General features: G+C 40.9%; 1 protein-coding gene across 4 annotated transcripts in view; it reads left to right on the top strand.

The window, feature by feature from the left end:
• The window catches only part of ush2a (Usher syndrome 2A (autosomal recessive, mild)), a 233,519-nt gene that overhangs the window by 160,632 nt on the left and 47,445 nt on the right, over positions 1-25,442 (top strand). For all 4 annotated transcript variants that reach the window (XM_039794826.1, XM_039794827.1, XM_039794825.1 and 1 more), the window contains exons 63-67: positions 11,340-11,563; positions 12,883-13,204; positions 15,407-15,604; positions 15,807-15,961; positions 25,142-25,340. In XM_039794826.1, the coding sequence (XP_039650760.1) occupies positions 11,340-11,563; positions 12,883-13,204; positions 15,407-15,604; positions 15,807-15,961; positions 25,142-25,340 (1,098 nt within the window). The remainder of the gene's footprint in view (positions 1-11,339; positions 11,564-12,882; positions 13,205-15,406; positions 15,605-15,806; positions 15,962-25,141; positions 25,341-25,442) is intronic.

Genomic DNA, 25,442 nt, shown 5'->3' with positions numbered 1-25,442 from the left:
TTACTCTGGCCCAAAAAGGATTTTGCCAGAGTTTAGTCCCCTGTGACTTCTTAATGTTTATTGGGGGAAAAGATAGAACATGATAGGACAAGAGCGTTAAGCAAAGAGGGTTGAGGTAGACACATGGTGCGGGAACGTGGGGTCGTTTCCCTTTCTTCCTCTCCTGCAGTGTCCCAAAGCACCCGGATACCATGGCACAGATGGGACTGTGTATGTGTGGGTGTGGGTGTATGTGTGTGTCATTAGACATCTTTGTCATGGCAGATGATGATGAAACACACTCTGGATGGCACCGTTGAGGGCACTGCCAAGCACACAGCAGGGCAAATACACACTCATTCTCTCCTTCACATAAACACACACACCTTTACACATATCGACATATTACATGCACTCACACATACACACAAACACACACACACACACACACACACACACACACACACACACACACACAGTCAACAGGGTGCCCTCGGCAGGGTTCCCTTAGTGTTGAGTGCCAGAAACAGACACGTGGACTCTATTCATCACACATAAACAATGGCCCATATGGGCAGGCCTATAGTACTCCATTAGCCTATCCACAGACACACTGACACACACACAAACACACACGCAAGACCCCTACCCACACAAAAATAAATGCATGCCAGAAAAAAGTTCCTAGAAAGCAATAAAGCAAAACAACAATACTTTTTTTTATATCTGTTGTCATTTGTAATTTGATAGTATTCTACACTGTTACTCTGTTTCCTTTTCTTCTCCTTCACTAGATCCTAATTTCTCTTCCAACCGAGCAGGCTATATGGTCATCCTTCATTTTAGCTGGCCGCCCAACGAGTGCATATGCTCCCCACCTCCTCTTCCTCTCCATCTCCTTTAGTTATTTATTTCACATCTCCTCTGCTCCTTTGTCATCTTCTTCCTTACTTTTCCTCAACTTATTTCCCCACCCCCTCTGCTTTTTCCTCTGGCCTCTTGCTTCCCTTCTCTCTTCCCACCACCTACTCTTCCTCCTCGTCTCCTCATCCTACTCTTTCCCCCTCCTTTCTTTTATGTACCCCCTTCACATCCACTCATCAGTCATTAGCGTTAGCTTCCCCATTGAGAACATATGGTATGATGGATCGTAGGGCTAGCGGCGCTAGCAAGGGTAAGGGCCATTTGCCGGGTGCACTGCGCTGTCGGGTAGCCCTGGGGCCAGCTATGCAACCTCGACCCCACACGTCTGTTTCAAGACACTCACACTAACACACACAACATGCACACAGCAACACCTATTATAGGATATGCTACTTAACCTTGGCACTACTCACTCCCATCGCTGCCTCTCACCATGTCCAGGGTTTTGTATTTTTAATGATATAGCTAGAGACAGATTTGTGAAAGAAAGAAAGAAAGAAAGAAAGAAAGAAAGAAAGAAAGAAAGAAAATGCAAGAGCAGACTACAGATTCCATGCAATTCTATTTAAAATAAATGATAGTGTACCTTCAGATAAGTTACATCGTAAAAATACAAAATACAGAAAAACAAAGTGAGAAAGAAATAGAAACACTTAATAAAGTACTTTACATGTATTACATTTGAATCCAAATTTAAATTATAAAAATAATGAAAATGAAAGAAAAGATTGAAGGAAAGAAACAGAATGAACAGATTAATACATTGTAAAACAGAAAATAATAAAATATGCATCAAATAAAAGAAACTGAAGAAAAGAAAGAGGGGGAAAGTGAGTGTGAGAGAAAAAAAACCCCAGAAAGAACAGAAGAGTGGTGAAGAGCTAGATGGAGCAGATTAAAGGAGGAGTGAAGGGTATCCCATTGTGTCCAGCTGATAGACTAGGTTAGGCTGATGTGATTATGGGGTCCCTGAAGTGCGATCTATCACACATTACCGTCCACACTGTCAACAACCATACACACACACTGCAGGGGAACGGCAATGCCAGGAGACAGCCGTCTGGCAACAGGCACACGTACCGGCTTGCATGCACATGTGCACGCGTAGATATACACACAAGCATCCACACACAAACACAACAACAACCATACACACTTACATAGCTTGCATGTGTATACAAACAGAATTGCATCCACATGTACGCTCACAAAAATATGCAACACACAGTATGAGCGCACACACACATACACACACACACACACACACACACACACACACACACACACATACACATACACACAGGGTCAGAAACCTCACCCCACCTGTCCCAAAGAAACAAACCCAAAGCTGAGCCAATGATTACAATTTGGGGTTTAACTAAATTGATATCATTCCTGTCCATTTTACCCCAATTATAGAAAGTGGTTTCTTGTTCATACTACTCAGTCTTCTACATCTGACAGAACAGATTTCTGTTTTAATCCACCCAGCTATCTACTGTACACCAGCCACATAATGGCTTGCACCTCACTTGCACTTTTGGCATGAGTGCCCTTTTTAGGCTTCAAATCTATTTTCCTCCTATTTACGAGCCTAACTGCATTCATTGCGTATAAGTTCCTGCTTACATGTGTCTTTATTCAAATCTACCTGTTCAAGTAACACTTATATACCATCTTAAATGGCAGGCCTTGCTTCTGCTCTGATCAGTTTTAGTCTTTGGGGTATTATTGAGATGGTCTTTATAATCCTTTCCTCAGCATCTAGTTGTTACACAGTAACACAAAGTCTCCATGCTAAATCCCTCCCTTCCAAATCTGCCAGTTTGTTTAAACAGCTTTCATTTCACTTTCAAGTCGATTAAATACTGTTTGTTTTTGGACTGGAGTGCCTCAGTTTTCTTGCAGCATTTCCTCCTGTGCAGGTTGGAGACTAACTTTTAAGCTCTTCATTTGCTCCTCTTTTCTTCCCTCTCTGGGTTTGTATGTAAAATGTTTAGCTTAGACTTAGGTGAGATTAGATGGTGTTTAAAGGAACGTGTGTGGTGTCTTTGGCCTCCCGTTGCTCCCTGACTCTCCCAATGTCCCCTGCCTCACAGTGCACGCAGTCCACTAATCATTTCCCCATTCACACACTCTTTATATTGTACAGTTCTTTAACTCTTCCATCTGCCCTTCAACCCTGCCTTTCCCATTTCTCATTGTGGGTGCTACCATAAATGTCCGCCACACCTCACTTTTTCTTAAAGTAAGTAAATCTTAAAAATGTATGCATATCTTTAACTCCTTCCCTTACTCCCTCCCTCTGTCCCAGCCCAGCAGGCCCCATCCAAACGTTCAAGGACAAATCTGAATATCCCTTTTCACCGTTTAAGTGTTAAAAGCCTGGCGGTGCTAGGGTGTTATCTTAACGCGCCTTGCCGTGCCATCATCAGAGCGCGTGATGAAAATGGCTGTGATGATGCTAAAAGAAAAAAAAGAGGAGGGGGAGAAAAAGTAATAATCAAATATGTTTTTCAAGGGCACAGTGACCATTTGCTGGAGGGAAATTATCCCAGTAGTTAAGCTAGCTCACTGAGAGCCTGGCGGAGTTGTGAGAGTGGATGCGTTTGTGTGTATAAGTGTGTGCAAGTGTGCATGGTTTAACTATGGGCATGCATGCTTCACTTTCTGTATGATACTGTATATATATCTGTGTTTGCATTTTTACATGAGGTTTTTACAAGAGACACACATCCCTTACACGTCCTTTCATTGTTTCTGCCAAAAGATTCTCACTCAGTTTCTGTGTGTGTGTGTGTGTGTGTGTGTGTGTGTGTGTGTGTGTGTGTGTGTGTGTGTGTGTGTGTGTGTGTGTGCAGGGCGTGTGCCTGCGTGTGCATGTTTATCATTGCCAAAAGCCCCTCATCAATGATGGGTAGCAAATGGCCAACTGTAGTGCATTCCAAACAGCAGCGTCTGGCTACTTTAGAAGATCGAGTACTCTCTGAACACAGGAAGACATTTCTCTCTCTGTTAATGTATTTATGATGATGGCTTTTCTATTAGGTTTACTTAAATGACTGGCAAGAATCAAACCAGAGGCTGTCAGGAGCACAGAGATGAGGACAGTCTGGTGTGTGTGTGTGTGTGTGTGTGTGTGTGTGTGTGTGTGTGTGTGTGTGTGTGTGTGTGTGTGTGTGCGTGTGTGTGTGCGTGTGTGTTATTTGCCTTTGTGTTATTCTTGATTTTGTTACTGTTACAAATTTTCTAAAGTTAAAATACATACCTACGAGGTTATGGGTAGGTAGTAAATTAGTCTCGCTTTGCCAGACCCTCCTCCAAAGTTTGCTGAAGGAGGGTCTGGCTACTCCACATAGCATTCGGGGATGGGAGGAAAACGTGCTCTGGTTTAATGGATTTTCTTTAAACCAATCAGAATCTTCACGGGCGGTGCTTAACTCCGCACAAAGCCGCGGCAAAATAGTTGTGCAAGAGAAAACTCAGATTGGACAGATAGTCTAGCTAGCTGTTTCAATTTACCCTGCAGAGATCTGAGGAGCAGTCAAAAATAGTCCTCATTAATCCACCGAATGTAAAATTCCAACACAAAGAAGGTGGAAGGAAATGGAAAATACAGTACATGCATCCAGCGGAGTTTCCTGCGGTACCAGAGTAATCCCTGAAGTGGAACAAAGAGTAGTAGTACGAAACTTAATTCATGGGGTGTTTGATGCAGATGAAATTTGCTTTGTTGGACTGAAACAATGTTAGTCAAAACGTTAGCCAAACTATTAAAATCAGTGTGTCTCAGTGCTTTGTGTAAATTCCCCTTTGAATTCTGCCAATTTGTTGAGGGCAACGAAGACTGAGTGATCAGATGCCTCTTTCCATCATGCATTGCCTCACAAGTTGCACTTGAGCTCAAAAGTTGTTTGTTCTGACACTGAGCATCCCATCACCCTGTGGAAAAGCAGAACGAGTTCTCCATTGGATAGTCCCTCCAGGATTTCGTGGCCTTTTTTTGAGATTGTTGCGGCCCCAAATGCCTGATTTTGTGGGAGCTTTTGTAAAATATTGTGATAAAAGTTGCGATGTCTTTTGTATGTTTGTTGCAATTAAGTTGCGGGAGATGGAGAAAGTTGCAAAAAAAGTTGCAATTTTTTTTGTATAGTTCTTTAAAAATACAAAGGAAACTTGTTTTGGGGAGAATAAAACGACTCTAGGAGTTTTCTTAGTAACCTTACCAAAAAGGCTCAAGATGCTGCAAATGTTGGTATAATATGAAAATGGCTGGTGGATTTAAGACAAAAAATAATTTATTGAATGAATCAAATTTGAACTTGTCAGTGGCTTGTTGATCTTTACATCGTTAGTTAATTTCCTATCCTGGCCTGGGCTGGGACACACATTCATACGGTTTGATAAAGTAACGTTTCTTATTGGACTTTAACTTATCATTGCACTTACAATAACGAGCGTAGCTGTCCTCAATTTAGGTCATCCTGTACGTCTCATCTCCAGTATATCGTGCATCCACCGGGTGTGATTGTGTGTGTTTCTGTGTGTGTGTCAGTCGCCGGGGAACGTACGCGTGGGACTGCTGGAATTGGTTGAAGTTGCGGGAAACTCCGGTTATTGATCAAATTTGTGCGAAAGTTGCGGTGATTGGTCAAAATTGCGAGTTACACCAAAGTCATGGTGATTTGGTTGAATTTGCGTGAATTGGCGCGATCGCGAAATCACGAAATCCTGGCGGGACTGATTGGAGATGCATCCAAGGCTTGGAAGCATTTATACAGACATATAGGTGCTAGGAGTACCTCTACTTTCTGGCCAGTACGTTTTAAGCATCCTGGTGCTACATGGGGCCTCTGCCACACCCCGAACTCACTAACTCCCAGATCACACTGATGACAATGATGGATAACCTGAAGTAGGTGGGCCATGGGCCCTTGTATTGTCAGCTCCAATGTCTTTGGTAGGATTGAGGGCAGAATTTCACCAGAACAGAATATCTCTACAATGGATACAATTGTTTCTGTTTCTGTAATTGACAAAAAGGGTTATCTCTATAACCATGATTTTCATCCACCCTAAACTTATGGCATACATCTCTATGGCCAATACATGTGATGGATATGTACTTGATAAGCATACAAACAAAACACATTTTGGTATTTACAGTATGTTAAATTCTTTATTTTAGCTAATCCTACTCATTCATCTCACATCTTCTAATTGTTATTCCTGTTTCATCACTTTGTCAAACTCTTTTTAGTTGGTAATTTCTTTATTACTATTTTTATGTTCATCTCAGCCCCTCTCTCTGACAGACACTTTAAACACACACATAAACAGCTGCTTGCTGTGTCTTAGTTTGTTTAGTGAATCCCTGTAGAGTGGTGAAAATATAACTGCCACCAAAGCATTTCCCTAAACTCAGCACACACACTTAAAAAAAACACTCAAGACACCTACACACAAAGATGCACGTACACACAATGTCACACACATGCCCAGCTGGTAATGTTGTTGAGATGAAGGGAAAAAAAGACGTCAGAAAGACAAGAGGACAACCAGTCAGCTGGGAAAAGAGTAGGTGTGTATGTGTGTGTCTTTGATTATGTGTGTGTGCTTGCTGCCCCAACATCCACATGTGAGTGTCCACAGGGGAACACTGTGCACTGTGTGAGAAAGTCAATCCACTGCGATTTCATCTCTCAATATGGCATATAGTCTGGCCCCTCTGGAGCACAACATGCGCGCACACACACACACACACACACACACACACACTGCAGGAAGGAGTGTGTGCGTATGTACTAGAGCCCAATCAATACTGGATTTTTGTGGCTAATACTAGTTATTGAGAGTTTGATGAGAGCTAATCGTCCAAAGCATCGTTTGTTAATAACTATATTATCTTTTAATGTGCTTGCTCCTTTTCTGTGTATGAGTGTTTTTGCTTTTTCAATGTGACTGTGTGTGTGTGTGTGCTGGTATGCGAGCATACTAAGTGCACACATACTAAGTATGTGTGCACTTGCTCTGCACTTTGTGCCAAACCCCTTGTAATATATTCAGGTATTTAAAAGTGTTTGGTTTGTTTAAAGTTGTGGAGGGGTTTTGGTCTCCTAGAGAGCTAATCCACAACACACATTTTTATCAGTAGTTCATTGGCAGGGCTAAATATTGACTTATCATTAAGTGGAATGACTGAAACCCTAATAATAATTCACGTTGTCTAAGCACCTTGTGTTGACGCGGCGCTCCCGATGCTATTAACGAATGTATGCAAATCCAACGTAAATCTGAAGATTAAGGCTGAAGCATTCTGGGATGCAAGAGAGAAAACAAGAGGTGTGTGACAAAATGTTGTCAACATATACACGCACAAGCATACGCATGCACAAATACACACAGCTTACAGAGAGGAAGAGAAAATAGTAGGTGTGTGTTTCAAAACATTACCACAAATGTACAAGCATGTCACACACACCCATACACAGATAACGCTTACAAAGACAGAGATTGGATTTCTGCTGAATGGGTGATAATACAACAGTAAAGTTTAGCTGCAGAACAGTAAACAAACGATGTAGACCTATGAACTGAGTGGATGCAGAGAGAGAAATAGAGAGAGCAATAGTGGAAGGGAAAGAGTAAAAGGAGGTGGAAATGAGGAAGACATGATGAGGAGACAATGGTTGGAGAGGGGAACAGCAGAGTCATGGTCAAGAGAAATGGGAGAATGAAGTGGATGAGAGGAAAAGTAGTTGAAAAAAAGCATTGAGAAGAGAGAAAAGTAGGGAGTACCAAGGTACAACATGGATAAACTAAAAAAGGTAAATAAATGATCAGAGAAAGAACAGATGGAGGGTGGAGAAGCGGCAGGAGAGAACTCCTGAAAATCAGGTCACAGGCAATAAAGTTGAGTCTGAAAAAGCGCGCCAGAGAATTACGATATGCAGAGAGTTTGAACAGAGCCATGTTAAACGATACAGTCGGACTGCTAGTGAGTCAAAGGAGGGGAGGCAAATGAGTAAAAATTGCGAGTCGCAGAGGGCCTGGTGTCCGGGTGGAAGGGAGGAGTAGAGGTGAGGATGCCGAGAGGACGAGGGATGAGTGGAGAGAATCTATTTTGGAAAAGTGTTGAGCTGTTTATTTGCACGTCATTGAAGCTGAAGTAAGGCGCTGGGGGAATTGGCCACCAATCCCCTGCTCTGTAACAGCTGCCGCTGCTAAGTGAGTTACTGGCCGTCAGACTGCCTTTATGTCACACAATCACATACACATACACATGCATTTTCCTGTCACATGTTGCCTATGATGGATGTGGTGAGGATATAATGCACTGCAACAGCACAGGAGAAATTATGTGCCATCCTCCACTTTTGGCCTTTAAGTGAAATGATTGCTTAAATGAACAGCAGTTCATGTACACAAAGAGTGAACGCTGATTGGGTTGTTAAACAATAAGTAATATATCACTCCACAACTAGCTGTAGTTCCATTAAAGGCAAGCCCATAATACAAAGCAATGACTTAGTGTTTAATGTCTGCTGTCAAATGAAATAGGCAACACAGCTGGGGGTAGATAGTGCCACAGATCAGCATGTCATCAACTGTTAGGATGAATTTGCTAAATACCTCATGAAAGTTAGATTATTTAACAAAAATAAAGTAAATAATCACAGAAGATCAAAGGGTTCTTATTTTCAATTGGACTCTCATTAAAATACGATTTGTCCTTTTTTCATCAGCACAGTTGTGATATTTTAGTAGCCATGCCATGCCATGCTCATTTGTATTTTCAATACATCCTCACAGCAGGGGGTTACTTTGCTGACTCTGAGTATTATAGCAGGACAATATTATAGCCTTAATCCATTGCAAGGCCAAAGCTTGACAGTCCTCCCCCTCAACTAAGCCAAGATGTCAAAGTAACAAGATTGGCTCAACTTATGTTATAAGGAGAGCCACTGGAGTGAAGGCGCCATGTTTACTCTCTTTAATCTTCAGATTTCATTAGTTTTGTAGCTCCTCCGTTAGAGCTGCTGCAAATTTTGTTTCACCCTCATGTCCATGACCTAACCTTAATCTAACACACAATGAACTTCTCTCCTATGTTGGGGTATAACATTTGTGTGAAACTGGAAACAAGTTCATTCATTCAGTATAGTATTACATAAACGTAGGTAACCTTAGTCATTCAACTAGAACTAGAAGACTTGTTTAGCAGCTTTTCTAACCGGAATGAATAGAACCTTTTACCGATGCTATAGACCAAAATTTTACTTTCGCCACCAAGAATGAGTCTTTCTACCTGAAATGTGCATGCAATAAGGGAAGGCAAGGATTTCATAATATAAGGCGCATTCTCAATGTACTGTACTGCCAAAAAGAAAATTAAAAAAACACGGCTTTTCTTTTGCTTGACGCGGAGAAGGCCCTTCGATAGGGGGGAGTGGACTTAAATCTTTGACGTTATAGCTCGATTTGGTTTTGGAAATACTTTCCTTAACTGGATCAAACTATTACATCTCAACCCTATAGCTGAGGTACTGACAAATGAAGTGGTGTTTGAGCCCTTCAATACAAGGTTCACCTTTATCACCACTTGTGTTCATACTAGCTATTAAATCACTAGCTATATCAGTTAGAGCTAGTAGGCAAATACAGGGGAATACAATTCACAACAGAGATTATAAAATAGCTCTTTGTGCTGACAACGTAATTTTATTCTTAAAACAATTAAACCCATCCATACCAGCACTCATTTAATGTTACATATTTGGGCATCAAAATAACAAACTATGAGGTAATAATGAACTCTGTACATAAATCTATAGAAAGATGGATGTCCTTACCTATATCCATGATAGGGAGAATAAATATGTTAAAAATGAACATATTGCCTAAATGATGTATTTATTTCAAAATATCCCTCTCGAAACTCACAGCAATCTTTAGGAAATTTATATGAAATAAGAAATGTCCTCGATCCGCTTATCTCTGCTGTATCTTCCACAGGATTCAGAATATGGGCAAAGAAAACAAGGTATTCTAATGACCTTTGAAGAATTATCTCTAATGTATGACATTCCAAGGAAACATTTTTTTTGTGAGGAACTTTATTTCTTCTATGCAAAACCAATCAGTCGGTATTGTGGCTGATACTATAAAGATCAACAATATTTAGACTTGAGACCGTGAGGGCGGACTTAAAAGAGCACATTTCAGAAAACGATTGGAAAAAAACTTGCGACGCAGCTCAGAAAAAAACAGCCAACTCTAATTTAAAGCTATAGTGCATAGTTTCTGTCTCCCCCATGAGGAATTCTAAGTAATGACAAGAAAACTGTCGGTGCATCCACATGACACAAGCCTTCCATAATTGCGCAATGTACTGTATGTCCATGGAGAGACCTGACATATATATATTGAGAGGCAAATTGGGGGTGTATGAGAACATCTGAAGGCCTTTTTACCAGTTTGTAGAAGAAGAAGACATAGGGAAGCTTGTTTAAAATTGTAATCTCAATGACAAACTACTAAAAACATTGTTAAAAAAAAAATTGCAGGCACCAAAATTTGTCAGTCATTCAAAGGGACTCTAGTTATTTGAATTTAAAATTTGAAGCGCTGGAGAATGTGAGGAAACATGCTTTAAATTTGATATTCAGCTGCAAAACATTTACAGGGAAATGGAGTGATAGCATGTATTTTAAATGTCACCTTGCTGCTGAAGGTGAAGTGGTAGCAGAAAGACATCACCTATCACTGTCAGAGATGGCAGCTCTCAGAAAAACACACTTCCTCTCCCCCTGCACTCTTTCGACAGCATAGCCTGAATATTACTGCTATATGAAGAGATGAATACAGGAGAGGAAAAGAGACATGCAGGGGAGAAGAAGAGGAGAGGAGGATGTACAGTATATAAGGGTCGATAAGAGAAGATGCACACTAATATTCAGAGCAGCGTGAATACTGTCTCTGTGCAGATGGGAAAATAGGGGTTGAAGAGGAAAAGGGAGTTTGGGAAGTGTAGAGGAGAGACAATACAGTCCCACATGCCCTGGATCTTTTTACAGTATGGGTAGCATAAAATGAGGAGGTGAAGGGAAGGGATTGAGGAAGGAGGACAGCAGAAAATACATAAAAGAGTGAGGTGGAAGAAGAGGAAAGAAGCAGAATTGGATGATTAGTATGAAAGGATGCCCTGCTTACGAATGGAGAAGCAGAGATGATGAGGAAAAGAATAGAAAGGTCAATGTTTTTTGTCAAATTTTAAGTAGTTTATTTAATTAGAGATTAGAAATACAATTGTCAAGTGTTTAGTCTGTAAATGAGCAGTGGAAGGTGTTCCATAAAAGATAATTCCCTGCAACAGAAAGATAAAAAATGAAAATGTATTTAAAACAATAATATGATGCATGTTTTCTTGTCTTTAGGTTTCATCTGCTGTGGCCAGGAGTATATAAACTCTTCAACCTCTCTTTGCTGCGTGGGTAATGGTCAATATCCCACAATGCACTCTGCTGGCAATGCCACAGTGACACTTCAGTGCTGTGGGTCAAAGGTCATACATCAGGAAGAGGAATGTTGCAATGGGCTTGGCTATGACCCTCAACGACATGTGTGTGCTGACAACCCCACACCTGGCCTGTTGATACAGGTGTGTGTGTGTGTGTGTGTGTGTGTGTGTGTGTGTGTGTGTGTGTGTGTGTGTGTGTGTGTGTGTGTGTGTGTGTGTGTGTGTGTGTGTGTGTGGGAGAGAGAGATAATGTATGTGGTGTGTACATTCAAGTTGGTTCTATAGCTCTTTTACGCTTTCTTTTCTTTTTCATGTGTAGTGTTCCATTTGTGCCATAATGTAGGTCCTTCTAACCTTCCCCGTGGTTTAAATGTCCACTAGAAGTGTTTGGAAGCAGAATGTCTTCTTGTATTCTATTCTTTAGCAGCCACTTTTCCAGTATTGGTAGCATTGTTTTGTCGTAATTTTTGCGTGTTTTAGAAGGACAGTTGAATACACATTTGCAGCTAATTTATGATCAATCTGGTGACAGATATTTTGTGGCTGCATTGTACTCATCTTAATTAGTCTTATCTATAATTTGTATCTGTATTTCCTGCATAGTGTATATTAGTGGAAGGAAAAAGAGAAGACATACAGTAAATTAAAGAGAAAAACAAAATTTACAATGTACAGAAAGACAGAGTCAGTAACAATTAAAATGCACCTATGAATATGACATTTAGGTCAATTGTCAGTAAATACCGCCACTTAATTCACACATGACTTCCACGCTTCAGAAATGCAAGCTACTCAGGCAGAAAAAACATTAAGATATTTGTAGAAAAAATCTCTATCTCTCTCTCTTTCTCTCTCTCTCTCTCTCTCTCTCTCTCTCTCTCTCTCCCTCCCTCCCTCTCACCCTCTCTCCCTCTCTCCCTCTCCCAAACTCACACGCCTCACATCAGGATTGGGGAATGGGCCATCTTCCATTTATCAACTGGGGTCATGTTGTGTTTGTGTGTTCCCAAGTCAGCATGAGACAGGCACACGCATACACACATACACAAACAGAGGTGCGCACACACAGGGACAAAGGGTAGGAACTCTCATTAGCTCTAATGATGTCATTAAGGACCATGCTTACCACACATACACACAAACACATACATAGCTGCATTCTACGTGTTTATGTGGGAGGGACACGCTTCAGAATTTATATTAGATAATAAATATTAAACTTCTAAAAGAAAGGTTTCTGTGGTAAGGGTCTGTGAGTATGTGAATGTGCAATCATAGAGACAAATCACTTAAAGAAAATAAAGATTTTTAACCTTATAGCTTCACTTTTCTCTCGTTTTGTCTCCTCTTCCCTGACTATGCTCTTTACTGCTCTCTTACTATTTAATTCCTCCCTCTTATCTTTTTTTTTTCTGCCCACTCTACATCTGTCTCTGTATCTTCCCCTTTCCTCCGCACAGCACCAGTGTTTGCAGGGCACTGTGTGCCCTGTAGCTGCAGCATCTACAGCTTACTGTGGCTCCTGTGACCTCGATCCATCTACGACCGCCTGCACATGGGTCCTGTCTGCATACACACACCGTGACACACCCTCCACAACATACTCACCTTCCAACAACACCACTCATGAAACTCTCACTAGGGGCCTGTCTACATATACAAACAGAAGTGATAACACACACAAAATGGCAGAGGCATACAGTCACACACAAACTGGAAGCCTGTGCCCGTCGCACGAGGAGGTAATGTACAGCGGAGATGCCAACAGATACACCTATACAGGTAATCTAGTTTTCTCAGACCTTCCACAATTTTACATACTGTTGTAGTTCAAATATGTAGACACAATGACTGCCTAAAATCATCAGCATCACCAAAGTTTTTAATCACATAATCTTTTAAGGTGACAGCATGTCTCTGTAAGCCTAATGTATGAGTTTTAAGAATTTTGACCATTTATAATATATTTGCATCCCTGCTTCTGACCTAAATTGGGACTCTCCCTTCAGTCCTCCAAGCCACTATGAAGAATAACAAAGACAGAAAATAGCCATCTGTGAAACACATCGCTCATAGAAATTTCAAGCCTGCGGAAACCAATTTAGCATTTACTCTAAATGTGTCAGCCGCTGCAATCAACGGGCTTTAGAGACAGATGCCCTTCCACACGCTCACACACACCAAGACAGCTGTTGCAGTGTACATTGATAGCTGTTAACGTGGTAACTCTCTCTGCGCTGTACACTTGTGTGTCATTAAAACTTAGAGATGGCCGTTTAAATGCCATTTCAACATTCCTCTACTATTCATCAGCCCGAAGGGAGTTGGAGTGTATGTCTGTGTGTTGGTGTTTGCGGGCACTGTGTGTCAGGATTTTTAGTCTCTCCACCCATTATTTATCTGGGTAGTTACGTCTGTTTAATCGAGACTAATTGGTTGTGTGGATGTGTGTGTATGAATGTTTTTGCAATAATTACATGTTTTTTTGTGTGTGTTACTGTCCAGTTAGTTACCATTTTAGTGTGCTTCTGTGGTGAATGTGGTTTTGTGTGTCTCTTTTACTTAGTTTGTGTGTGTGTGTGTGTGTGTGTGTGTGTGTGTGTGTGTGTGTGTGTGTGTGTGTGTGTGTGTGTGTGTGTGTGTGTGTTGGGCGGGGGGGCATGGGGCGGTTAGTATAAGAGTTTCTAGGCAATGCTGTGACACCATCTGGGCAGAGGCACATAAAGCTGTCGCCACCCACCATACACCAGATGTTTCCCATGCACACATACACACTCACACATGCAGGGTATCATGCTATACTTCACTGGGAAAAATCCTAAGGTATATCACACACAGATAGCTCTACATGTGCTATTAATGCTGTACATAGGTATATTCTGTATTGTCCACACCCAGGGTTAACCCAATTTATATTTTTACTTTTTGGAACTTGTTCTTAATCAAACACAGATAGTCAGTTTTCGTATCCATGCACACACATTCAGTGCTTTATTTACACATGTGTGTGTGTCACTGTGTGTGTTTTGCTGCTTGAAAGTAGTAAAGACAAGAGTCCCAGACTGGTGGTTAAAACGTGGTCTCATTTACAGCAGCAGTCCCTTAACACTCCTAAAAATAATGCACATGTGCGTGTGTGAAAGTGCATCTGTATGTATATATGCTCCTGTGTGTGTACCTCACCAGAAGGATTGTCACAACCTATCTCCCAGAATGCTTCAGTAACAGCCTGACGTTAACAACTATGCACCAGTGCATATATTTGGTATATGTTCATATAATGCGTGCTTACATTGGCAATGCAACTACCAGTACACACAATGTCAAAGATGGAACTACAGTATTGTTAGTACACAGTGTTTAAGATATATAGACATATCTTCAATATGATTCATACTGTGTATGTTGTACAAAAGGGTCACAACCTTTGGCCCTTTTGTAACAGGCTGCTCTAAAGATTTTAAAGCACAAATCAATCAGAATTATTTTGCTACATAAAATCTTTACATTTGTAATCTGCTTGGTGAGGAGTGCAAAGTATATGTTGAATCCAATATCTTTTTTATTTTTCGAGAGCCACATACTATTGCAACTGCATCCCATTTACAAACTGTTCAATAAAATTAAAGCACCCAAGAAATCAAATAAATCGGCAGATGCAAAGTCTATCTTGTGTTGGATTTTTAGTTATTTTTTATAATTACTTGGTCAAACCACTTTTTTTTTAATATAAATATTAGCTGTTTTTGCAATTAATTGACAACATGATTGTTTACATACTGGAGTACATGTGTGTACTTACAGTATTAATCACATGTAATCACTTCGAAGTGTTGCCGTCTTGGTAAATAATTCATTAATCAATGTATTGACAATCTTATTGACGGATTTGTTGATTTTTTTTCTTGCAGCCCCCCTTTATTTATTTTTCTGTCTTCCTTGCTCCCCTTCTCTGTCCTTCCTACCTTCCTTACCCTCTAATAGACTCTGACCTGGAGCCCTTTACCACTTATGAGTACAGAGTGAGGGGCTGGAACAGCTTTGGACGAGGCTCCAGTGATGTTACAACAGTGACCACCAGTGAAGACAAACCGTGGGGAGTGGCACCGCCCCGCTGGAGTCGCTTAGGTGAACGAGATGACATCATCCAGTTGCTATGGCAAGCACCGGCCAGGCCTAATGGTGTGTGTGTGCATGCATCAATAAAAATACACTTCTCTGTAGATGCGGTTCAGTTGAATTCACTTCAGTAGAGGGGTATTCATGTTTAATGTTGATTTGGGCTTAAAAATCAATAAGGCAAGATGTTTCATACCTTTTAAATTTTAAGAATATCTGACATTGATTATCAAAATGTCAGATTAATTATTTTCCATTTTACCAGGGGACACCACCCACTATGTTATACTGCGGGATGGACAAGAGCGTTACCGTGGTGATGAAAACAGTTTCACTGATGTGGGCGGGATCAGGCCTTTCCAGGAATACAGTTACCAGCTGAGGGTCTGTAACCGGGCTGGTTGTACTGACAGTACACAGGTAAGACTACACGTGTGTTTGTGTCACTATTACAGTTCTGATGTGTCAGACTAACATGTTCTATGTTGTATTACTGTATTAGCACCTTAGCAGCTTATGTGGCTAACCGTATACTTAACTGTCTCACAAATATAAAACCAAGTCTGCATCAGAATTTAAGTTCTTAGGAGTCCAAAGTTCAGTGGGTGCTGGGAGTTTGGAGCATTCAAAGCAAATACAAACAGAACTGGGCTGGCCTGCCTATTCATAAAGCTTGAAATATCAGCAGTGGCTATTAAGATAACCAATAAGTGGCTCAAAAGCAACACTTATATTGTAGTTATTTTGTACAAAAAGACTAAAGGTATATTAAATATTACCGATTGCACCTACAATGAGAAAGGGAATGTCTGTTCTATTGATTTCTACTCTGTACTATTTGATTGTTATCTATTTGACAGAGCTCTCTCTCTCTCTCTCTCTCTCTCTCTTTCACACACCAACACACTCACACTTTGCAAAACCTTACTCTGTTGTAGCACCCTATTTCAAAAAGACATTATTCCCCTGTAGGATTATCTAATGGCTACTCTAAAGATGGACTGAGCTTCGCTGAACTAAGCACCACTTTACTCAGCACTGTAGTTCAGTTCATTCCTTTAATTTAGGCTGAACAATTAAAGGAAGAGAAAGGTGTGTAAAAGAAGTGTGTTGGCGTGTGCTTGTGTGTGTTAAAGAGAGAGACAAAACTCAGAGAGACTATTGCTTTAAGAGAAAATACATATGTGGCTGTAGTTCTAATTGTTAATCAATGCTGTTGTTGTCAGTGGGTTTTTTTTCTGTCAAGAATAAAACGCAACTTTTTTGCGACTTTGAGCAAAATGTAGATAAATCAATACATTTAACATAATAGTCAACAGTGTGCCGGAGGTGCTTTTGTGACTTGGACTCATTCCTTATTCTCCTACACACCTGATCTACCTCCTACCTGTCTGAAAACAAGTTTCCTGTTTTGTTCTGTCAAGGAGACATTGCCTGGACATGCAGCCCCCTGCTTCACATTGGGTAAACAGCAACCTTTCACTTGGTCTTCTGCAGTTGGCCGCTCATCTGATCCATTGTTTGGCCAGTGGCCTTTCAGCTCAATGCCCTTTTACAGTACCCTCTCGTAAAGCGTCCTCAGATGCTGTTTTCTAGGTGTTATTTACATCGTAATTCAGGTGCTCAGTTGTTCTGCAAGTGATATTTTACAAATTTTAAACCTGTGTCTGACCTTTGTTGTTAAGAAATTACAGTGTAGTATGTTGTTCCATGTCGGAACAAGTTTTTATTTAGCCTTGTTTCCGCTCTCGCCCTGTATGCGAGGCTCTGGATTTGCTGAGCCTACCTGATGTTTGTGATAGCGGCCGTAATAGCTTCACACAGAACTCCCCCTGCTATCTCTCTGGCTGTAGCAGAGCTGATATCACCACAACAATTAATTTCTCCGGCTTAGGGGTGATGAAAGCTCACATTGAAAACTGTCTTTCTGGCTTTTTTTTCAAAGCTTATTTAACATCTCATTATTTTGATGAGCACATTCTTACGTAAAGACGAAGCCTTGGGCGCTTGGGTAGCTCACCTGGTAGAGCGTGCGCCCATATACAGAGGCTTAGTCCTCCATGCAGTGGCCACAGATTCGATTCCGACCTGCGCCCCTTTGCTGCATTTCATTCCCCATCTCTCTCCCCTTTCATGTCTAAGCTGTCCTGTCACAAATAAAGGCCTGAAATGCCAAAAAAATATCTTTAAAAATAAAAAGACGAAGCCTGTTGATATGTCACTGGAGGGGTGGATGGATGAGAGAGAGTGGGATGGAGGTAGAGTTAGTTGAACAGGTTGTGAGAGGTTGATAGATAAATAGACGATGGATGGATTAACGTATACATTAAATGGATGTTGGAGAGGATGATGACATGGATGAAAAGGAATGGATGAATGTAAGACAGAGATAAAGGAAGGAGTGGTAAACGGTCAGAGAGATGAAGAGAGAAAGAAAAATGTATCAACATTCTTGTAGGCTTTCCCATTATGTACATAGTGATTCTGTTATTGTTTTTAGCATTTATTTTGTATTGTTTATAAATGTATTACAGTGATAGCATATGCTGATTGGGAAGTAGTATTGCATTTTTCTCCAACTTGTTAAAAGAATCCTAATGTCACCCTTGCTTGGCTCCCATACCCCCAATGTCAATACATCAGTGGATGTACTCATTATTAGGCTGCCACTTGTAAGTAGCCAGTATGTTTATGGTCATCATCATGTGGTAACTCTTTAGAGCCAGAGCAGCCAGACACATGCACAGAGTGGAGCACAGGTAATATAGATGAACCTAAGATAAATGCTAAGGTGACCTGTGAACCACTAGACAAACAACATGTGTACATGTATTTAAAAGCTCCATTAAAAGATATGTCAACATTAGGAAGCAGAAAGACTTCGATCTGCAACAAAGTCCAAAATACTATCAGCTTATTAAGGCAACATGGATAATGTGATGTTTAGAGCAGAATTGGCTGTTGATAGTCTGATTTCTTTTATGTATGTGACTGTGAAATTGTAAAATCCCAGAAGACATAATGATAAAATTGTGTCAACATGGCATTACATAATAGTTGTATTTAAAGCAGCTAGACTGATACTATAAAGCTCTGAAATTGATTGATATTGACCGTGTCATTTGCCCTCTCCTCACAAAGGTTTTGCTCTCAGGTGTTAGTGTTAGTATACACACCTCAAATGTGCACTTAACATTTTTAAAACTAGAAGGGCACTCTAAGGCTACATTTACATTGCTACATTTTGGTTTAAAAACAAATATCTCTTTCTAGGTTTAGTCTATGGTTTACACCAGAGATGTTCACAAGTCATTTTTTGGAAGTCCAAGTCGAGTCTCAAGTCTTTGAGCTTGAGTCCAAGTCAAGTATCAAGTCTTTGAGGGGCAAGTTCAAGTCAAGTCTCAAGTCTTTTGCCACGAGTCCAAGTCAAGTCTCAAGTCTCTGGCCGTCTGATCTGCCCCTAACACTGTATTGTTAAATCTTATGAATTCAAAGCATTTCCTGTAGCTACCATCCATAACTTTATGGGGTCTACTGCAGTGCAATCTGAAGAAACACAAAACTCTATTTTTCATTTTGGTATCTGCACCAAATAATGCATGTTTGTCTGTGTTACTAACTGGCTGTAAAGCTCATTGTTTTACATTGTTACAGTGTTGAAAGTGTGAGGGAAACATCTGTATTGAAAGTTAATACACCAACCATGGTATAAACATGTGAGAACTGATACTTTCTGTATTGCTATTTAAAAACAACTTGGTGAAATATTAACCTAAGTCTGTCACATCATATGGATACAACTATAAACAATTTGCCTGTTCCCAGCATTAGCACAACAATTTGCGATGTTTAGCTTGTTACCTGTGACGATATATGCTACATTTAACGTCTCTTTCACATAAGCAAGTGACTGACCTATCTGGGTGCGTTTTGAGATGCCTGATGAAGTTCGACGTTGTTGATCCGGCATCATTTATCCTGGTGCCACACACGTTGCATGTAGCTGTTCGCTTACTGACACTGTTTACAAAGTTATTGAAAGCAAAACTAATGACAAAAGGCACAACTCCGAGATGATTTGGTGTCGCCATTGTCAATGCATTTATGTGAGTGCGCGCACATAGGCATAGCGCATGCATTACGTTACACATTATGGAAAAGGGCAGGGGACATGCCGCGCGCCATACCTTTCCCCAACGTATATGAGACAATAAAAGAAAATAGAAATACATGAATGAATTTAGATTTAAAAAGCAATAATTGCATGAAAACAGGTGGTTGACGAGTCTCGAAGCTCGAGTCCGAGTCAATTCTTTTGGGTCGAGTCGCAAGTCAAGTCTGAAGTCAGCTGTTTGTGCGACTTGAGTCCAAGTCTCAGACTCAAGTCCCCATCTCTGGTTTACACCTCGCATTCACACTGCTCTGGCATTTCAGAGCCCCTAAACTGGAGAAATTTGAAAACACTTCAGACCCCGTTTTGGTTTAGAATCTCCGGGGTTGTGTTTCAGTCTCAATGGCCGCAAACGGAGAACTTTGGCAACACCAACAGTGACGCCAACGCTTCGTCGCCTAATTGGGTCTTATCAGTCATGATATCTCAATCTCTGAGACTAAGCTACTAACGTTACCATGGCAACTACCAGCAATGGGCGGAGTTTATATGCTGTATACGAGAATGTTGATGAGAGATGTGGTTTGGGTGTGTTAGGTTAAACATAGATTAGTTCTTCTACTGGAGCTAAAAACTTTTGGCTCAAAACTGCACCAAAACGTAGCAATGTCAATGTAGCCTCACGCCATGCCCCATCTCGCAGCTAACGTTACTACTTTAGGAGGCGTTCATGTGACTTTTCCAAGGCGATAGCTAATTATTCCGACACCTCACAAATGCCCTATCTCGCAATGTTAACAAAAGTGAAAAATTGTGTATCTGCCCCTTGATTCGGATCCACTCCTTGGTCCATGCTACTCCCTTCCACTAAGTTTCATGAAAATTCGGGGCAGTAGTTTTTCCCTAATCCTGCGTGACCACCTTGGCGGAGAAAGCCAACACCATGATGCAAATGATGCACCAACGTGACCTCTCATGGCAAAAACATTTCTCGATGGAAGCAGGCTCCTAGATCATCCTGGCTGGAAAATTGTTTTCATTTCGCTGAAAACTACACAACCAGGAGAACATGCACATACTTCTCCTAAAGCCATACACATACCTCCCCCTCTCACACACACATAGATATGTCCACACATACAACAACGCTCACACCCAGCAGAGGGGGGAAAGGGAGTGAGTTGGATTAGTTCGTACACCAGTGAAAATTGGCCAAACAGTCCCAATTATGGGATAACTTGGGCTAACCTAATACACCATTGCAATTACCTGGCATCAGCCCCCTCACATACACATACACACACACACACACACACACACACACACACACACACACACACACACACACACACAGGCACAGAAACAAACACAGGCACACACACACACACACCTGCTGTGACAACAGAAGGTGCTGATCTAATATGGTTGGTCACTTAGAGAGGGAGGAAGAGCGATTGGTCCTCTTCTGTCTTCGAATCCTTTTGTCCTGTTCTCTCTGCTATTTGTCTCCTGTCATTCCCATGATCCTAACGTCGCACTATTCAGTTTCTCCCAACTGTTGTCTCTCTCTTTCCCCTCTCATTCTTTCTCCTTTCCACTGTCCAAACACCAGTTTCTGGTGTCCAACATCCCCCGCTTCACTTTATGTATCTCTCACAATCCCATTTTTACGGTGGCCGAGACGGTTCAACACAAATACAAAAGCCACAACACAAACACAAAAGCTACAACACAAATACAAAAGCTACAACACAAACGCAAAAGCTACAACACAAACACAAAATAAGCCACAACACAAACGCAAAAGCTACAACACAAATACAAAAGCTACAACACAAACACAAAATAAGCCACAACACAAACGTAAAAGCTACAACAAAAATACAAAATAAGCTACAACACAAACGCAAAAGCTACAACACAAAATAAGCCACAACACAAACGCAAAAGCTACAACAAAAATACAAAAGCTACAACAAAAATACAAAAGCTACAACAAAAATACAAAAGCTACAACACAAACACAAAATAAGCCACAACACAAATACAAAAGCCACAACACAAACACCGTCAGAAGAATGTGACTCGCTCTGAAACGTTTTTTAAACGTTTTTGTAGTGTTCCCTGGACACAAACCAGTAAGAGCCATTAAAAAGGAGTTCCACTGTATTGCAGGTGAATGATGTAAACCCTTTGAAATACAAGATTATGAATTATAATATAATAATATATGTTCAAACTTGCTGTATGTGCGCATGAGTATTTCTGCCGACCAGTTTGTTTGTGATGGTGAATCGTAGTTTCATTGGGGGCCCAAGGAGGAAAAGTTCCGTTGTCACTCACTTCAGTTGTCACTCACTTCTGTTGTCGCTAATGTGTTTGTGTTTTAAGTTTTGTGTTTGTGTTGTGGTATTTGTGTTGTAAGTTTTGTGTTGTGGTATTTGTATTTGTGTTGAACCGTCTCGGCCACCGTACATTTTCCTCTGTCCATCCAATTTTCCATTCCTCTGTAAATACAAAGAAGGGTTGGATGAAGAGTATCCTGGTATGGTATGCTTTCATGTATTCAGCTTTGTATTACATGTCAGTAAAATGTAAGCATCAATATTGTATTTTTCGGAGCTATTAATGATTCTATGTCATGTTCATATGTCAAAAGTTAAGATTCTATCTACCCTATCAATAAAAGTTAAGTTAACTTTGTTAAGTTTACTGTATGTAGGTTACACTATACAGTAGGTGGTTTTATGGCTTTTATTTTCTTTACATTTGAGCAATGTTGACAGACATCTGAGCTAACAGCACACTGAAGCACTCACTGATTGATACTACACTTTCCATGCATCTTCCTTATCTTCTTCTCTGCCTCAGTTTCCTCTCTTCCACCTCTTTGTGTTTGCCTGCATACAGTATACTTGCATGTGCGTGTGGTTGTGTTTGTGTAGGCACATGCGTGTGTGTCTCCTTAGTTGTAGTAGCAGTCTTCTAATTGCATAGCACTGTGTGGGACAGGTGGGGGAAGTGCTAGTGACAGTCAATTAAGGCAGGATATCCCTGTTGCCATTAGCAGCAGATTGCCCTGTGATTCTGTGGTCTCCACATTCACCCAGAGTTCACAGTGGCCCGCAGATAACAATAAAATGGTCACTCGCAACACTATACTAAAAAGCAGTGATTTTTGTGCATTGCAGGTTTCACCGCTGAAGCAGCTTTCAATTGGATTCTTTGTCAAGCAGAAATATTAAAGTGATGGAGTACTGTATGTCAACTAAGGCACGATATCTATGTTGCCATCAGAATAAGTAGCATTCTGGAGAGATAATCCTTAAACTGGAAGCAACAAACACTTAGTCTTTAGTATTCTCCCACTGGTATACTGATCTAGGTAAAATTGCCAATAAATACATAAAGCATGGCCTTTGCATTCACCGGTTTTTACACATATGGACACTTCACATGGTTCTTCCCTTGGGGTCATTTGCTCCCTGTTTGGCCTTATTTGGCGGCAGGTTATAACATACAAATGTGTTGCTGTCCACATTTTACCTTTCTGTTTTATTTTTTGGTGAAATAAATTAAATCACCAGCAAATGTCTTTCTCTGTTGTCAACAAGGTCTTTATTACCTCAGAATGAGAAGCCCTGAATTTGGATACAGTTTTTTATTGGGTTGTGATCATGTTAATTGCATTCATAAATGCTCGCAGCAGAAATCCATCTGTTATCCACACCTTGTACATTCTGTAAAATATCAGAAATCTGTTATATTTTATTAACCCTCGTATTATGTTGAAAAAAAATGACATTGATGATGTTACGGGTCAAAATGACCCGTACAGTGTAAATACACTCAAAACAAACTTTTTTTCCTCATCACAAACATTTTTTCCCCCAAAACTGTTTTTACCAGTTATTTAGTGAAAATATTTCCGGTATACACTTGCATATTCCATGCATAGTAGCTAGATTTGGCATCCTAGGATGCCCATATTTTGATGCCATACTTGGTAGGCTTGTTGGGCATGTACTGTCAGAAGGGACAGCGCCCCCTGAATGGAACAAGGTGTTCATCTACAGTGACATGGGGACCAGGATTGTACAAGACAGGTACAATTTTGACCCATTCATCCCATACATCTCTGATCTCAGCTAGTTTGTCTCTTTCACTCGACCAGCTCTGGTGTTGCGGAACACCCAAGCTTTCGTATGAATTGACTCCAAAGACATTGTTGCTAGAAATATTGGCCTTCCACTCTCATCATTCCACAGACAATTGCTTCTCCCTTTGACTTGTACACTCTAGCTAATACTATTCAATTTTATTTTATTTATAGTATCAAATCATAACAAGAGTTATCTCGAGACACTTTACAGATAGAGTAGGTCTAGACCACACTCTATAAATTCCAAAACCCCAACAATTACAGTAATTCCCCCAAGAGCAAGCATTATCAGTGGCTGTTGCGACAGTGGCAAGGAAAAACTCCCTTTTAGGAAGAAACCTCGGCAGACCCAGACTCTTGGTAGGCGGTGTCTGACGGGGCCAGTTGGGGGTGTGATGAACAGTGGCAAATAATAGTCACATTAGAGATAATGGAACAGTGACCTCGAGGTAGTCATGGAAGTTCATGTCATAGCAGGGCATATCGTGTCGTACTGAGTAGTGCAGTCTCCAATACCGGATCATGACTACTCTGTGCGTATGAACATCACAGCAGGGTGTTGTGGGATGTAACATGGCACTGCAGAGCATGGGTGGATGCTGCGGACGCAGCAGGACTAGGATTTCAATGTATGCATCTGATCCAGTGGCTTCCATTTCTTTTGAAATACACACCTCCCCTGCAAGTTGGTCATGTCCACTATGATCCTATCTATTGGTTGGGATATGAAGAGATGAAATGGTGATTGAATATCATCAACTAGTGTGGCAGAAAATCTTGTGGGGCTGGGGGTCATCTTGATGACAGTCTGCCTTAGGCGTCAGTGTGGTGATGTTGACCATTTTATGTTAGCATCTTTAGCTGTCCATGTTGAGGATGATTGCTGCCCATTGTTTTCAGCTAATGTATACTACACCAGACTGGTCCCCTGAATCCTCTTCATCATAGGAAAATTCACAATCCGATGCCGTACAGTATCGCACACACACACACACACAAACACACACACACACACACACACACACACACACACACACACACACACACACACACCTAAATGGGTGTTGAAAGTCTCTGGGTCAAAATGACCCGCAACATCATCTTTGTATACAAACTCTGAACAGACATTCCACTACACATCAGTGTGTCCAGATTTTATGAACAAGTTCACGACCCTAAATGAGGAAATGTCATACAATTTCATGAAGAAAAAGATAGGTTAACCAGTATTTTGGTCAACGCAAATGGGTCAAATTGACCCTTAACATAATACGAGGGTTAAACTCTGTTTGTGTGTATGTCTATGTCCATGTGTGTGTGTGTTTAGGTGGTGGCAGTGACAGTCCAGGGAGTCCCAGAGGGTGTGCAGCCTACAGTGGTAACAGCTTTAAGCCCCTCCTCCCTCAATGTGAGCTGGTCCGAACCGATTCGTCCCAATGGAAACATACAACGGTATCACCTGAACCAGACTGGGCTCGGAACCATATTTACACACTTCGATGGACCCAGAAATTATACTGTGACTGGTAAGATTCTCAGATTATCAAATGTTTCACTTTTCCTCTGTTCCTGAACTCATTTTACTTCCTCGCCCTCTCTCCTGTCTCCCGTTCCTGTTCTCTCCTCTC

The sequence above is a fragment of the Perca fluviatilis genome, chromosome 3 (genome assembly GCF_010015445.1).
Source record: "Perca fluviatilis chromosome 3, GENO_Pfluv_1.0, whole genome shotgun sequence".
NCBI classification, from domain to species: domain Eukaryota; kingdom Metazoa; phylum Chordata; class Actinopteri; order Perciformes; family Percidae; genus Perca; species Perca fluviatilis.
This window is presented reverse-complemented; position numbering and strand designations above follow the sequence as displayed.